We start from the raw sequence: 13,917 nt of genomic DNA, 5'->3' as shown, positions 1-13,917 counted from the left end.
TAATTGCCTTAAATTATCCTAATGTAAGTAGTGACATTAGTTTCAAGACAGCTGGCTCTTCAATAACACAAGTCCCTTTGGGCTACTGTGTACGGTACTTTCAACTTGATAGTACAGATAATTTGCAATCAAATTTCCAGTCATACAAGAGAGCATCTTTATAAATCAAGGTATTAGCCCTGCATTTAAGGTTACACTTTAAATACACTTAGGAAACCCAACCCGTAATCCTAGCAATGGGCAATCTGCTTTAACAATTCACTCAGGAAGAGGCAACTTTCAAGAAATAGTTTAAAGATTTTATAAAGACAGAGCAATTAACGCATAACTAGGAGTAATTATATAATCAGTGGTTTCAAACAAGTATAAACGTTTCCTATTTGTTAACTGAACTGGGTTACATTAAAGACTCCACATCAGTCCCTGCATCAGTTATTTCAATTAATACAATTTCAATTGTGTGTGAAAATTTATTATCTTCTTTTAGATCTTTCGGATGATACATTAAACCGAGGCCCCGTCTACTCTCGCAAGTGGACGTAAATGATCCCACGGTATTATTTCGAAGAAGAGCAAGGGAGTTATCCCCTGTATTCTGGCCAATATTTATCCCTCATCATCATCACAGGCAGTGCCTCGAAGCGAGGATAACTTGCTTCCACGCCAAAAAGGGATGAGTTCACAGGTGTTTCAATGAAGGACCCAATATTCCAGATCCCAAGCTACATCTTGAAGGGTGGAAGATGCCCGTGCGTGGATTTTTTTTAACGTGTGGTGGCCGTAGTACCCCAGCCACCATACGAGCGTGACAGAGCTAGGTCTTCTAGAAACATAGAAAATAGGTGCTGGAGTAGGCCATTCAGCCCTTCGAGCCTGCACCGCCATTCAATATGATCACGGCTGATCATGCAACTTCAGTACCCCACTCCTGCCTTATCTCCATATCCCCTGAGACATAAGGGCCACATCTAACTCCCTCTTGAATATATCCAACAAACTGGACTCAACAACTTTCTGTGGTAAAGAGTTCCACAGGTTCACCACTCTCTGGGTGAAAAAGTTTCTCCTCATCTCGGTCCTATATGGCTTACCCCTTTTATCTTAGACTGTGACCCCTGGTTCTGGACTTCTCCAGTGGACAGCAAGGGCCTATTTCCCTTGGTGGATTACGTGCGGACATAGGTTTAAGGTGGTTGGTGGAAGGTTTAGAGGGGATTTGAGGTGAAATTTCTTCACGCAGAGGGTTGTGGGGGTCTGGAACTCGCTGCCTGGAAAGATGGTAGAGGCAGAAACCTTCACCACATTTAAAAGGTGCTTGGATGGGCACTTGAAAAGCCGTAGGGTTACGGACCTGGAGCTGGTAAGTAGGATTAGACTGGATAACCTCTTGTTGGCTGACGCAGATACGATGGTTAATACTTCAGGGAATCGAATACGGCCAGAGTGATCTCCTGGATTAGTTTTGATCGCCTGGGATTTTAATCTGTTTTTTTTCCTCTCCCAGGAGATTGCATGGCTCCGGGTGGGGTGGAATGTAAAATGTTGCGATGTCGGTCCAGTGGCAAGGATTACCAAAGACGACTGGAGACTAGCTCTGCTGCACGGACCTAGCGCGCACATATATCGCAGTGTGGGCTGGCCCGTGCTGCCCCTGGGCCCTCGCCTCTTCTGAGCCCCCGCCTCTTCTGAGCCCCAAACTCTCGCCTCTCTTGGGCCCCGGTCACTTCCCTCTACAAACTCTTGCTGCTCCCGGCCTGCTGATGGTTTTGCAGGCCGGAACCGCGCCGATTTCCCTCAATCAACATAACAAAAACAGATTATCTGGTCATTATCACATTGCTGTTTGTGGGAGTTTGCGTGCGTGCAAATTGGGTACCGCGTTTCCTACATTCCAACAGTGACTACACTACCAAAGTACTTCATTGGCTGTAAAGCGCTGAGAAATCCAGTGGTTGTGAAAGGCGCTATTATAAATCCAAGTCTTTCTTTTGTGTTTTTTTTATATACAGATGTTTGTATTACTCCATGTACTAACTGTAGCAATAGCACAAGAGGATTAACAATTGTTATCTTACTATTGGCTGCCAAGAATCTATTACATAGGAAAATATTTAACCTCTCGACTCTTGAAAGTTCCCTCTGCACTGAGTGGACTGTTTATAACTTCTCACAGGACTAAAGGATTTAACAAAATACTAGACTGAGCTGGAGAATACTTTCAAACAACATTATAAACCTATTATAAAATTTAGCAGTGTTTGAAACTGAGTATCTAATTCTGTTGGAGATATTTCCAGTGCTGATTAATGATGGAGTAGGAATATTGGTTTTAACTTGTGACTGAAGAAATTGTGTAAAGGAGGATGAATGATGCACATTGAAAACAGAGTTTAACATGGATAGCCTACACCTAAAAAAAACCCGGAAAGTTTGGCCTGAATTTGAGAGAAGAAATGGTGGAGTACTTAGGAGACATGGGGTGGGTGAGGGCTCAATTTTAACCTAACCCACCTGGCGGTAAACTGACAGAATCGGATTGGGCGCCCGTTTTACACCCTGCCCAATTATACTTTCCATTGACTTCAAGGGTTAAAATTATTCCCACGATCTTTTTAACACATTATACACTGCAATATTACTCAAAAATGTGAACTTGGACTTCCAATATGAGCTGTAAATTAATTCAGACTAAACTGTTAATATCTGCTTTTTTTTAAAAGCAGCTTGTGTTCTTACCAGTAACATAAGTGGCTCTGTAGAGCAAACAGATATTCATTGAAGCTCTCAATTGGCTTTTCTTGTAGAACATAATCGATGCGGTGTCCTCCATTCAGCATTCCAATCTTCACTGCTGAATCCTCATCCTTGGGTGATTCTGGACTTTCCACCAACTTTTGTTCTAGAATTTAATTGACTACAATTTAAGTCAGGCAGTTTCATAATACAACACAAGAAAACAAAACTGTTGCCTGGGGCATAATTGCATATGTTGGTTTAATTGTAAAATAATTAAGTTGCCAGAGGTTTCATGACACATTTGTTTTTATTCATAAAATATCCACTATCGCCAGAAAACCTGAACAATGTGCTCTGCCTAATAGTGATACTCCCTGGTAAAACTTGGAAAATCATTGTTGTGCAAGGTAACCAGTTTAAATCACTGAGATCCAAATAATAATCTAAATCCACAACAAAGTGAACAGCTGCCCTTTATGCCACTACATCCATATTAAGTCACTCAGCAATCTGTAAACATTTCTTTTCTGATTACCTGGGTTGGTGGTAGTGTTTGAGGGGGCGGGAGTATGGCCCCATTACCCTCCTTCCTACCTTTTTAAGAATAAACACTTATTTTCTGCTCATGAAGGTCAAGATTTTCAGCGCAAGAAAATAGAACATTTTTCTAGTTTTAACTCTAATTTTCTATTTTGGTCCGTGAACTCAGTAACTAGGTACCTGGTGTCGCGAGAGGCATTCAGATACAGAATGAATGAATGAATATGACAAAGCAATAAAAAGGAGATAGATGAGTAGTAAAAGCATGTCAGGAAGAGCAGACCAAGTTGAACCCTGCAGCTTTAAACACCGTAATTGGAAAAGATAGCCAGTAATGCATTCCATCATTTGAATGTTTCATTAGCCATGAAATCTGTCAGATTATTCAGATGTGTGAAATGGACGATAAATAAATAATGCATGGTGTTTAGAACAGCTGTGGGCTGTGTGATGTGCTGTGGCAGCATTAGCGAAGTGCCGCTCAAGAACTTTATATGCACAATCTTGCCATTTGTGAAGTTTGAGAATGAGGAGCCCTCATTCCTCAATTGAAATTGTTCAACATATACCATGGAATCAAATCATCCAATGAAAATTCCAACGCTTTTTTCTGGGTTTCTCTTCCCACTCCATGTAGCTACACCACATCACAATATTTTGTATTACTACTGTAAATCAAAGGCCAAGTTATATGAAGTTAGCTGAAGAAATACAAGATAGATAATTCCTTTATGTATTTCACTTTCTTCTCAACCTAGTAATAAACACAAGGTGAAAAGCTTATAATCAACAGATGGTTTAAGGCAGTTTACATTTTAAAACTAATTTTAAGTTAAGTTCAATGCTTGTTATTTTTTCTATGCATAGGAAAGGGATTGGGAAAGATGGTCAGACAAGAAATGATTTAAGACAGACTTGGGGCTGAGATGCAAGCCTACGTGTGACTGAAAGCCAAAAAGCCTTTCTTCCCTTTATAAGCTCAGTAACCACTATCACAGTGGTGGGCAAAATACGGCCCGCGGGCCATATCCGGCCCTCCAAGTCATTCTATCCAGCCCGCTGGATGGGACAGAAATAGAACGCGAGCCGGAGCTTGAGCTGTACATTCGTCTATCCACTTTCACTTATCATAGGTCAGAGACAGACTCAAACTGCAGCCAAGGAAAAACCACAGTAATACTTCATTCAAATTAATAATTCGCAAAAGCGATTCTCCCTGGCCCGATATAAAAAGGATCCGTTCCATGATTCCGGGCCCCAATCATGGAGGTCTGTACCCAGAATGCACTGCATACTAGAATATGTCCTATCCATTTTAGCTGGAGTCATGGCTGCTCATCTCCACAACTCCTTCACCGAAGAAAATGACCGGTGCTGCATCTTTCCTCTCCCGGTATCCAGAGTACGACGGCAGGGGAGTTCACATCTGACACCAATTGGGACAGCTTTACTAATCTTTCCAGAGGGGCATAAGGATGACTGAGGTGGGGAATTGATGCCGACACAGGTTTTAAAGAGGGTACAGTTCTATTTCACAGCACTGATTTACAGAGACCAGAAGATACCATAACATTTTCAACTTTTATCTTTGATTCATTTCTAAGCAGTATCTAATGCATGTTGTGTGTGTAATATAGCATCGGACTACTATATGATTTATGTTTATGCTTATGCAATGTTCCCTCTATTATTTTCACTGCTATGCAGCCACGCATGCACAGTATCTCTTCCAGCAGCAGGAGCTGGAGAGCGGTCTGCGAGGGACCGCGCGATTGGTGGAATATTGGGGGGCAGTCCTCAACAGCTCACCAAAGCTCATTAATTGGCCTTCCAGCCCAAATAATTGCCCACCCCTGCACTATCACCACATATGCACAAGCAAACAGATCTGGTTATAAGAACATTAAAAAAAATCCAGGGAATTTTAGAACATGTTCACAAAACATGGGCAATGCTGACAAGGCTGCATTTATTACCCTTTCCGAGTTGCTCCTTGAACTGGTGCTCCCAAGATAGTGTTATTCATTCAGAAACATCCAGGATATTGACCAAGTGACAATAAAGGAACGGTAAGTAATACATGTCCAAATTAGGATGAGGTGCAATGCTCACATGACATTGCTGCTCTTGTTTTTCGGGGAAGGGAGTTGCCGTTGAAGTAACCTTTGTGAACTGCATCTTGTAGATATGACATATAACAGTCACAGTGCGCTGGTGATGGGGGGTGTGGATAATGTCCAGTGGCAGAAGTGCTGTCCTGGAGTTTCTGAAGTGTTGTTCTACCCTGCAGCCATCTAGACGAGTGATGACCTAAGCTTTGTAGTTGGTGGTGAAGCTTTGAAATGTAAGGAGGTGAGCCACCGTGTATCCACCAGGGGAGAAAAGAGGGGGAGGTCTGTGCCCCAGGCGGGCCCGAATTGACGGCAGGCAGAGTGTCGGCACGGCCCCAAAGTTGGGGTGGAGGTCGGCCATGTTCTGTGCATGCACCCCCGGCCATCAAAATCATGCCAGACGAGGGGTGCTGCTGGATAAATGAATCCCGTATAAGGGAGGTCCAACCTGTAGTAATTTTTGAGATAGTACACTGTTGTCCTTCAGGAAAGGGAGGCTGCCGCACCTACCCGCTTACATGTGAATCACCGGCACGAAAGACCCAACTACAAAGAAATACTAGCTTATACTCCTATTATAAAATTAACGGCCCGATTGTCATCAGCCTCACATTCCTTTGCACATTTCCTGAAACTTGAATCTATGACTCTCTCAAAGCTTTTTACTTTATTCTGCAGTTTTTCATGGCACATTTGCAACTGTCAACTTGCTTAACCACTCCTTTACTTCTACCTTCGATACCCACGTTCCGATCAAAACTATCACCATCTCTCCACCTCGCCTTAAACACCAAGTACAAAGAGCCATTAAATGTATTCATCACCAAGATAGGAGGCTGTGCATGCAGCTGTATCTGCTGAGTCATCCCACTTTATCCTATCCCCAGGCACAGCTACCTCCAGTCCCCAACCACTCTCGTTTCTCCCCAGTTTCTTCCCATCTTCCCCCTGCCTGCTCCAAGCTCATGTCAACAATGAGAACCATCCCCTGCTCACTTGATTTCCTTCACATTCAACTTCTGATCAGCCAACTCCAGTTATTGGCCCATATGCTAACTGCATAGTTCTCGCTCTTCTGGTACTGTGTCTGTATCATTCAACATTGTCATACCTGGAAATAAAATCTGTCCTTGGCACTTTCCTTCACACCAATTAATGCCCCATCTCTAACCGCTCTTTCTTGAACATGTTGTCAACTCTCACCCATCATTTCCATAACTCCCTGTTCCAATCTCTCCAGTTCAGCTTCCACGCTAATCAGAGCATGAAACAGCCCGAACCAAATTCATGAATGACATCTTCTGCAATTATGACAGTGTTGCATTATCCTTTCTTTTCCTCCTCAACCTCTTCACAGCATTCAAAAAGGTTGACCATACCATCCTTCTCTTCCTCCAAGGGCCAGTCATCTCGCTCTGGGAGACTGCCCTTGTATGATTCCATTCATACATATCCAAAAATAGCCATAGCATCTCCAGCAATGGCTTCTCCCTCATCCCCTCCAGAGGTCCCCAACAGTCTACCCTCTTCCTAAACTAAAAATAAATCATGCTTTCAGACAATATAAACATATAAAGATGCGCTTCACTGTGCTGGCTCAGCACACCACGAGAGGAAATCTGCATTCTTTGTGTAAGTAAATACATCTCCCCACAATTATTTTCATTTTAAAAGTTAAGGGAAAATGCTGTAAAGTTTACCATCCTCCACATGTTTTTCTTCTTCTTCTTTAATTTGATTCGCTACCTTCTCGAGCTCAGCTTGCAGTTGGGTTGAAGAAGTGTGGGCACGTGCAAATTCATTCAGTGTCTGCCAGGCATTCTTCAGAGAACTAATGAAGCCTTGTTTTAAATCCGAGCCCATGCGGGACAGACTTTCTTTCAACTCTGGAAAAGAAACAAAAGTAAATTAATCCCTTACCTATATAGCATTCTGACACAGCGAGTAAAACCAACTGCATCTTTCCCCCTTCCTTATACACAAGAGTATCAAGTGAAATTCTGGCAAACTCAGCCAACAATCAAATGCTAAAGTGCAACAGTAAACCCAGTATCCTTTGAGACTGGGGACTGATGTAATCTAGTCCTCTTCTCTACTTTTGTCAGTACTATCAAGGATGATTGATTCAATTGGTACAAAGGAGCAAACCTGAAGCATTAACCTTCCTCTTTCATATGTAGACTGAGCTGATGTGCATTTCCACTTTGTTTTTATTTTAGAATCTGGAATTGATAGCGATATGTAGATACCTCATTTGGAAATAATGTCATTAAATGTCCTGCTGAAAAATATTTAACTTTCTACCAGTCATCCCCAGCTTAAAGCAGCATGAGAATGTTCTTTAAGCTCTGGTCATAAAGGAAGACAATGCACCAATATATTTTTCAACCTAACTCTTGCAATTTTACTGACAACAGAATGGAAAAGAAACACAATATTGACGCTGGTAGCTTTTACTCTTCAAAAACAAAAATGTTAAAATGATTGTCTGGGTTAATTGTATTCTGGTAATCTGATTAAATGCTTGGCAATCCATTATATGGTAGAAGCTGCAAAAGGTATTGATAATTCAGTGGACTGAAACATAACTGTTATTTCTAAATAAAACACCATTTGGTAAAACAGATTCAAAAAAGATCAGAGAGTGAATAGGAATGTGTGAATTCATTCAAGAAGTATATTGTGATAAATATTTTATAGTTTATTACTTCTACAACAGTATTCTGATCTTTGGCTAAGAAACAACAAATTTATTTTCCATCCTCAATCTAATGCATATAGCAGAATACTTTAAGCACAGGAACACAATTAATTGTGACAAGCCATTATTCACTTCACTTCGAGTTGAAGAATTTTTTTCTAAAGCACTGATGAGAAGTACTGTATTTCTATAATGCTGTTTAATATTTGTTCTAAAATGACTATCCATGCCATTATATAGATGTAAGAACATATTTTGTACAAGTTTTTAAAAAAAACTAAGGAAAACATTAGAAAGACACAGATTATTCAGCATCTGAAAAGACATGAGATAGGCAAATGTTTTGGATAGCGACTCTTTTGTCAAAACTGATAAGACAACAAGAAGAGCCTCTTAAATAGGGCTGACCAAAACGGAGAGGGTTGAGACACCAAAAGATAAAGGGGCAAGGGCACAGTTATGATAAAAACCATTTCTAGTAGATGATTATCAGCAGATTTTTAAAAATAAAAAAGCAGGATAGTAAAGGTTATATTAGGTTGTGAAAAGGTATTAAAAATTTAAAGGTAAAGATGAGATATTGTACCTCAAAGATGCAATGTAGAACGCTAATAATGGAAAGGTTGGAGTGGGAATGTGAATGTGATGGAGGTGAAAGTCACAAGGAGGTCAAAGACAATGTTCCCTCTAATCTTTTTGGATGTGTGGTCCCTTTAAGGGGCTGAGTGGCCCATTCAGTTCAAAATTTAACATTTGAAAAGTCGGTCGCGGGCTGCACTGTATCGGGAGTCAGCTGCACAACCGCGCAAGTTGTCACTGGTACATGCAAACTAGACTTCCATTATCTATTGCATTATTGTGCATCAAAAACTGTGTTCATGCCAAGCAGAAGTTCCATAAATATGTTGGTGTCGTTACTGCATACTTGAAAAGAATGCAACCCTTCAGTTTCAACAGATATAGCACATTTCCGAGATCAGTCAGAAAAATAACCAAAGGTTGGAAAGCTTAAAAAAATTCTCTCCACACAGCAAATATTTCAGCTGCGCAGTAATGTTTAGAGTCAGCACCGACTTTGGAAAGGCTTATTGGATTTTTATTTGAGTAAAAGTCACAGCTACGCCAAGTAATGGAGATACATTTGGCATTTATCATTCTGAAAGGCACTTGCTAAATTCTCTCATAAAAAAAGCTCCGCGAGGCTAATGCTGATGCATGGGAGGGGGTGCATGGGAACATAAGGAAGTTGCAAACTGGATTATTTATTAAATGGGAGAAAGCCGAAAGTGATTACCAAAAAAGACATTTTCAGATTAGAATGCCAGCGATCAGTTTTCATCTTCATTAATAGTTTTCAAGAATAGAGGAACCAAAGGTGAGATTTTTGAGGAGGGAGTGATGATCTTGGTTTTGAAAGGAAGGCAGACAGTGTTTCAAGAGAGAGAACCATTTACACAATGTTAGCTGGCATGAGGGCCAGGAAAGGAAGTTGGGTGGTCAGCAGTTTTGTGGGAATGGGGTCAAGGAAGCAGGAGATGGGTCTCATGAATAATTTGAGTTTGGAGAGGACATGAGAGATGGGAGAAATATGAAAGAATGATGTGGGTTTCGGCTAGGTTGGGGAGGCTAAGAGGAGATTGGCTTGGTGGGCATTGGGATAGAGGGGAAAAGCAGCAGAGACAGGGATAACAGATGGTTTCGATCTAAATGATGATGAATTCATGAGCTACTGGCAATTGTTGAAGGCAAGGTTGAAGGGGACGGGGAGGGAGGTTTAAGGAGACAGCTGGTAAGTGCAGAAAAGCACAAAGCTATTTTTGCTGTCCAAAATGATCGCAGAACAGTATGCAGTTTTGGAAGAGGAGAGTGAGGTCTGACTGCCTTTGATGTCGCCCTGGTGATGGGTGGCTAAGCCAGTTGTACGCCAGATACGCTGAAATCTGTGCCAGTTGGACTTGATGAAGAGAAGACCGGGGATATACCAGGGGAAACAATGGGTGGGAGATAAAGGCATCAAAGACAGTGGCGAGGGAATGGTTGAGAAAACTGACAGCTGCCGAAATACCGCAATGAATGGAGAGCCGAAGTTTCGATAGTTGGGAGTTTGAAAGTGCAGTTGTAAGTGTCTTGGGGGAATTTCTTTTCCCAGGGCAGTTGCAGAAGAAAGGTGTGTTTGGAATCCCAGAGTCAAACCATAATCTGCTACGGAGTAAATTTTTAAAAGATATCTAAATTATTTTAAAACTCAGGGCAGTTAAAGTGCAGAAATTTCAAATTATGTTTTTAGTCGTTAGCACTTTAATAAATGGAAAATTCATGGAAGAAATATTAAACTTTGATTAATAATTTTATTTCCAAATTAATCACTGAAGTGCCATATATCTTGGCACTCCTGGAGTGATAAAGAAATGAAGCACACTCTGGATGTCTTACAATCTTTGATCATAGAATTAATTTTGCAGTATGCAACATATTAATGCATTTCCAATCATGAGTCTCAAATTTGCATTTGTGAAATTACCATCGTAACTGAAATCAAAGAGGGCTCAGAAGAAAGATATTGATGAGGATAATTAAAGTAAACACCACTCATTTACTTACTATGTGCATAATTTAAAATTAATATCTAATATCTTTCATAGGAAGATTTACACTGACCCTCTGCTATGCTAAAGCTTAAATAAATGCTTACTCAAAATAAAATCAACAGACTTGCATTTATATAGTGCCTTTCACAACCTCAATGAGACTCTTGTTCACCAAAACATTCAAAGGCAGCACAGCTGGATAATATCAGATGGGTGTTTTGGGTGCAGAATAGGCTCACCCTGACTTTTCACCTGCACTGCGGCTATCTACATTGTAAAATATACCCTATAATAAAAAGGGCACCTGGTCTGGGATATGTAATGTGTGATTGAAGATTAATTCGGTGTTCTGCGAGTTTGCCTTTGGGAGAACAAGGAGAAACTGTGGAAACTTTCTTCACAAGTCCATATTTGAGCAAAGTATACATGGTCAGTTAAAGAAATGGGTTTGATGGGCAGAATTGTTATTTCTTTACCCGTTGCTGGTTTTATGTTTTTATAAAGTAGGATTTACATATTAAAATTAGTTTAATAGTTTACAACTTCTGACATACTACCTTATTTTCTTGTTAACAAAACAATAAACCTAATCACAATTTCCTCTTCAAAATGGATCTATGCAAATAGGAAACAGACTTTAGTTCTGTAAATGTAGGATACCACTTTCAATAAAAATAGAGAATGAGGCTGGAGGTCAATTTTGCCTTTAAAACCTTTGGACTGGAAATTCATCCGCTTTCTGCCCATTTTACCACCGGAAAATAGGTTAGCATTGAAAACTTTAAACATAATTAATTTTTTTATAATCAAATGTGTAAACAGTAATACAATTTTTGATGAAACAATAACAACAACAGTAGCAACAGCAACAAGAACAAAACAATCAGCATCACTCCCACCGCCTCTCGCCCCCCCCCCCGACCCTTACCCCCAATTGCTTCCTCCCCTTGCCCCTACCCGCATTGGGATCAGGACGTTGTGCAGCAAGGCATCCAGAGCGCCGCTGTTGTTGGGAGACAGACAATAGCAGCGCCATATGTGGATCTACTGGAAAAGTTTGGGGTGTGGAAGACCCAGCTTCTGAGTTGACAGGTAGATCTACCTCCCGATCCACAAGTGCTGTCTGCCTGAGTGGTCTGCAGTGCCAAATGCCGAGACCATCAATTGCCACATAACATTGACGGACTCGGTGTTTTGCCGCACCACCGCAATCAGTTGCGACATGTCCTCCGATTGCTGTACTGATTGTGTGGCGATGTTCCCGGCTATTCCATCCATGGCCTGGAGGAGCTCATGACCTCGACAGTCCCACCATATCCAGGTTTGCATCTGCCAGTCTTGGAGTGTACCTGCTTTGCCGAATCAACCTCCGTAGATGCGGCATACGGGCTTGTACACTCTGGGTGCGTTGCTGCACAGCACTTGGTCCCGCTGCTTCTGAGGTGGGGAACCCATGGAAGATGGCTCCCGACGAGGAAGTGGTGGCCGCAGGTAAAATATTTACTGATTCGTCTGACTCTACAAGAACCTCCACCACCTCAACTGAGTGACATCTCCCCCACCCCCCTGCAACAGCTGCTTACAGAGGGTCCTCTGGGCACCCCTCCTCTTCTGTGTCATCATCCTCGTCGACCCAGTAGTGCCTGAATGAGGCGGAGGTGGAAGCTCCCATAGTGGGCTGGAGCGCATGTGACTCCTCATCTGGAAATAGAAAACAACATACGAGTGGTTAGCAGCAAGGGAGGGGGCAGGGTGACATGAGTACGGTCACATAGCGCAGGCTTATTTAGAGGACCTCCACTGCATTATATGTCGCTGAGAGACACTACATGAAATTACCCCAACAAGAATGCAGAGACACTGCATGACATTACATTACATGACCCCAACAGCGCCTGGGGATTTTACAGGACTTGCCCTCAGCTGTCATCGGATCAGCGCCACCACAGGTAGCCGTCCGGTTGTGTGCACCCACCAGGGCTGTGGCGCGCTCCTCCAGATCCGTTAATTCCTCAAGATTCAGTAGATCACCCCCTGTGAGCCGTTGCTCTGCTCAATTGTTTGCAAGTTTCGTCTGCAAAAATGACAATAGCAATGTTTAACCAAATTCCCCATCTGCTCTTGCGGCTCACACAGCCAGCCATCAAAGCAATAGTAACATACTGTGTGCATTTAATACAGACCTTTGTTTAATGTCCTATTAAGGTTCACCAGACTGATTCCCAGGATGGCTGGACTGACATATGAGGAGAGACTGGATCAACTGGGCCTTTATACATTGGAGTTTAGAAGGATGAGAGGGGATCTCATAGAAACATACAAGATTCTGAAGGGACGGGACAAGTTAGCTGCAAGTAGATTGTTCCCGATGTTGGGGAAGTCCAGAACCCGGGGACACAGTCTTAGGATAAGGGGTAGGCCATTTAGCACTGAGATAAGGAGAAACTTCTTCACTCAGAGAGTTGTTAACCTGTGGAATTCCCTGCCGCAGAGAGTTGTTGATGCCAGTTAATTGGATATATTCAAGAGGGAGTTAGATATGGTCCTTACGGCTAAGGGGATCAAGAGGTATGGAGAGAAAGCAGGAAAGGGGTACTGAGGGAATGATCAACCATGATCTTATCAAATGATGGTGCAGGCTCGAAGGGCCGAATGGCCTACTCCTGCACCTATTTTCTATGTTTCTATGTCCCATTAAGTTGCACGTGGTTCATGAAGAAAATATCTAAGTGCACAAACATCTTTTAAGATCTCAGCAAGCCATCATAATATGATCATTCATGGCAAATAAGGTGCAACACTAAACCTACCTACATCAACATGTGTCAGATTTACATTGTAAGTAATGAAGGAGTGCATGAATAAAAATATTACTTACTCTTGCGGCCGAAACTAGTCATTCCATCTCTTCCTGCACTGATTGTGTGTGTGGGGGGGGGGGGGGGGGGGGGGTGCCAATGAACGAGCCACTGAGGACACCGCCTCCGATATTTCCAGCCTGATCCTCTGGTACACAGCTGGGGGTGGTTTTCCACGCTCACCCATGGTCAATTGCCCCCATCATGCCTCCACCTCGCCAACCAGTGCCTCTTGGGCATCAAGAGTAAACCTTCGTGCCCTCTTCCTCCCTAAAGCTCTCGTTGTTGCTGAATTTTAAAACTTCCAGTAGTATTATTGAATGCACCTTTGAGTGTGTCGCTCACTCTCTCTCTTTCTCTCATTCTCGGTATTGTATTGTCTG

At 42.1% G+C, this 13,917-nt stretch overlaps 1 protein-coding gene across 2 annotated transcripts in view; it reads right to left on the bottom strand.

Moving 5' to 3' along the window:
- sec23ip (SEC23 interacting protein) overlaps positions 1 to 13,917 on the bottom strand; it is a 145,871-nt gene that overhangs the window by 27,987 nt on the left and 103,967 nt on the right. For both annotated transcript variants that reach the window (XM_070876669.1, XM_070876670.1), the window contains exons 16-17: positions 7,088 to 7,273; positions 2,737 to 2,899 (exon numbers count right to left, since the gene is read on the bottom strand). In XM_070876669.1, the coding sequence (XP_070732770.1) occupies positions 2,737 to 2,899; positions 7,088 to 7,273 (349 nt within the window). The remainder of the gene's footprint in view (positions 1 to 2,736; positions 2,900 to 7,087; positions 7,274 to 13,917) is intronic.

The sequence above is a fragment of the Pristiophorus japonicus genome, chromosome 3, assembly GCF_044704955.1.
Source record: "Pristiophorus japonicus isolate sPriJap1 chromosome 3, sPriJap1.hap1, whole genome shotgun sequence".
Lineage (NCBI taxonomy): Eukaryota > Metazoa > Chordata > Chondrichthyes > Pristiophoridae > Pristiophorus > Pristiophorus japonicus.
Note: the sequence above shows the minus strand (reverse complement) of the source record. Positions and strands in the feature narration are given on the sequence as shown.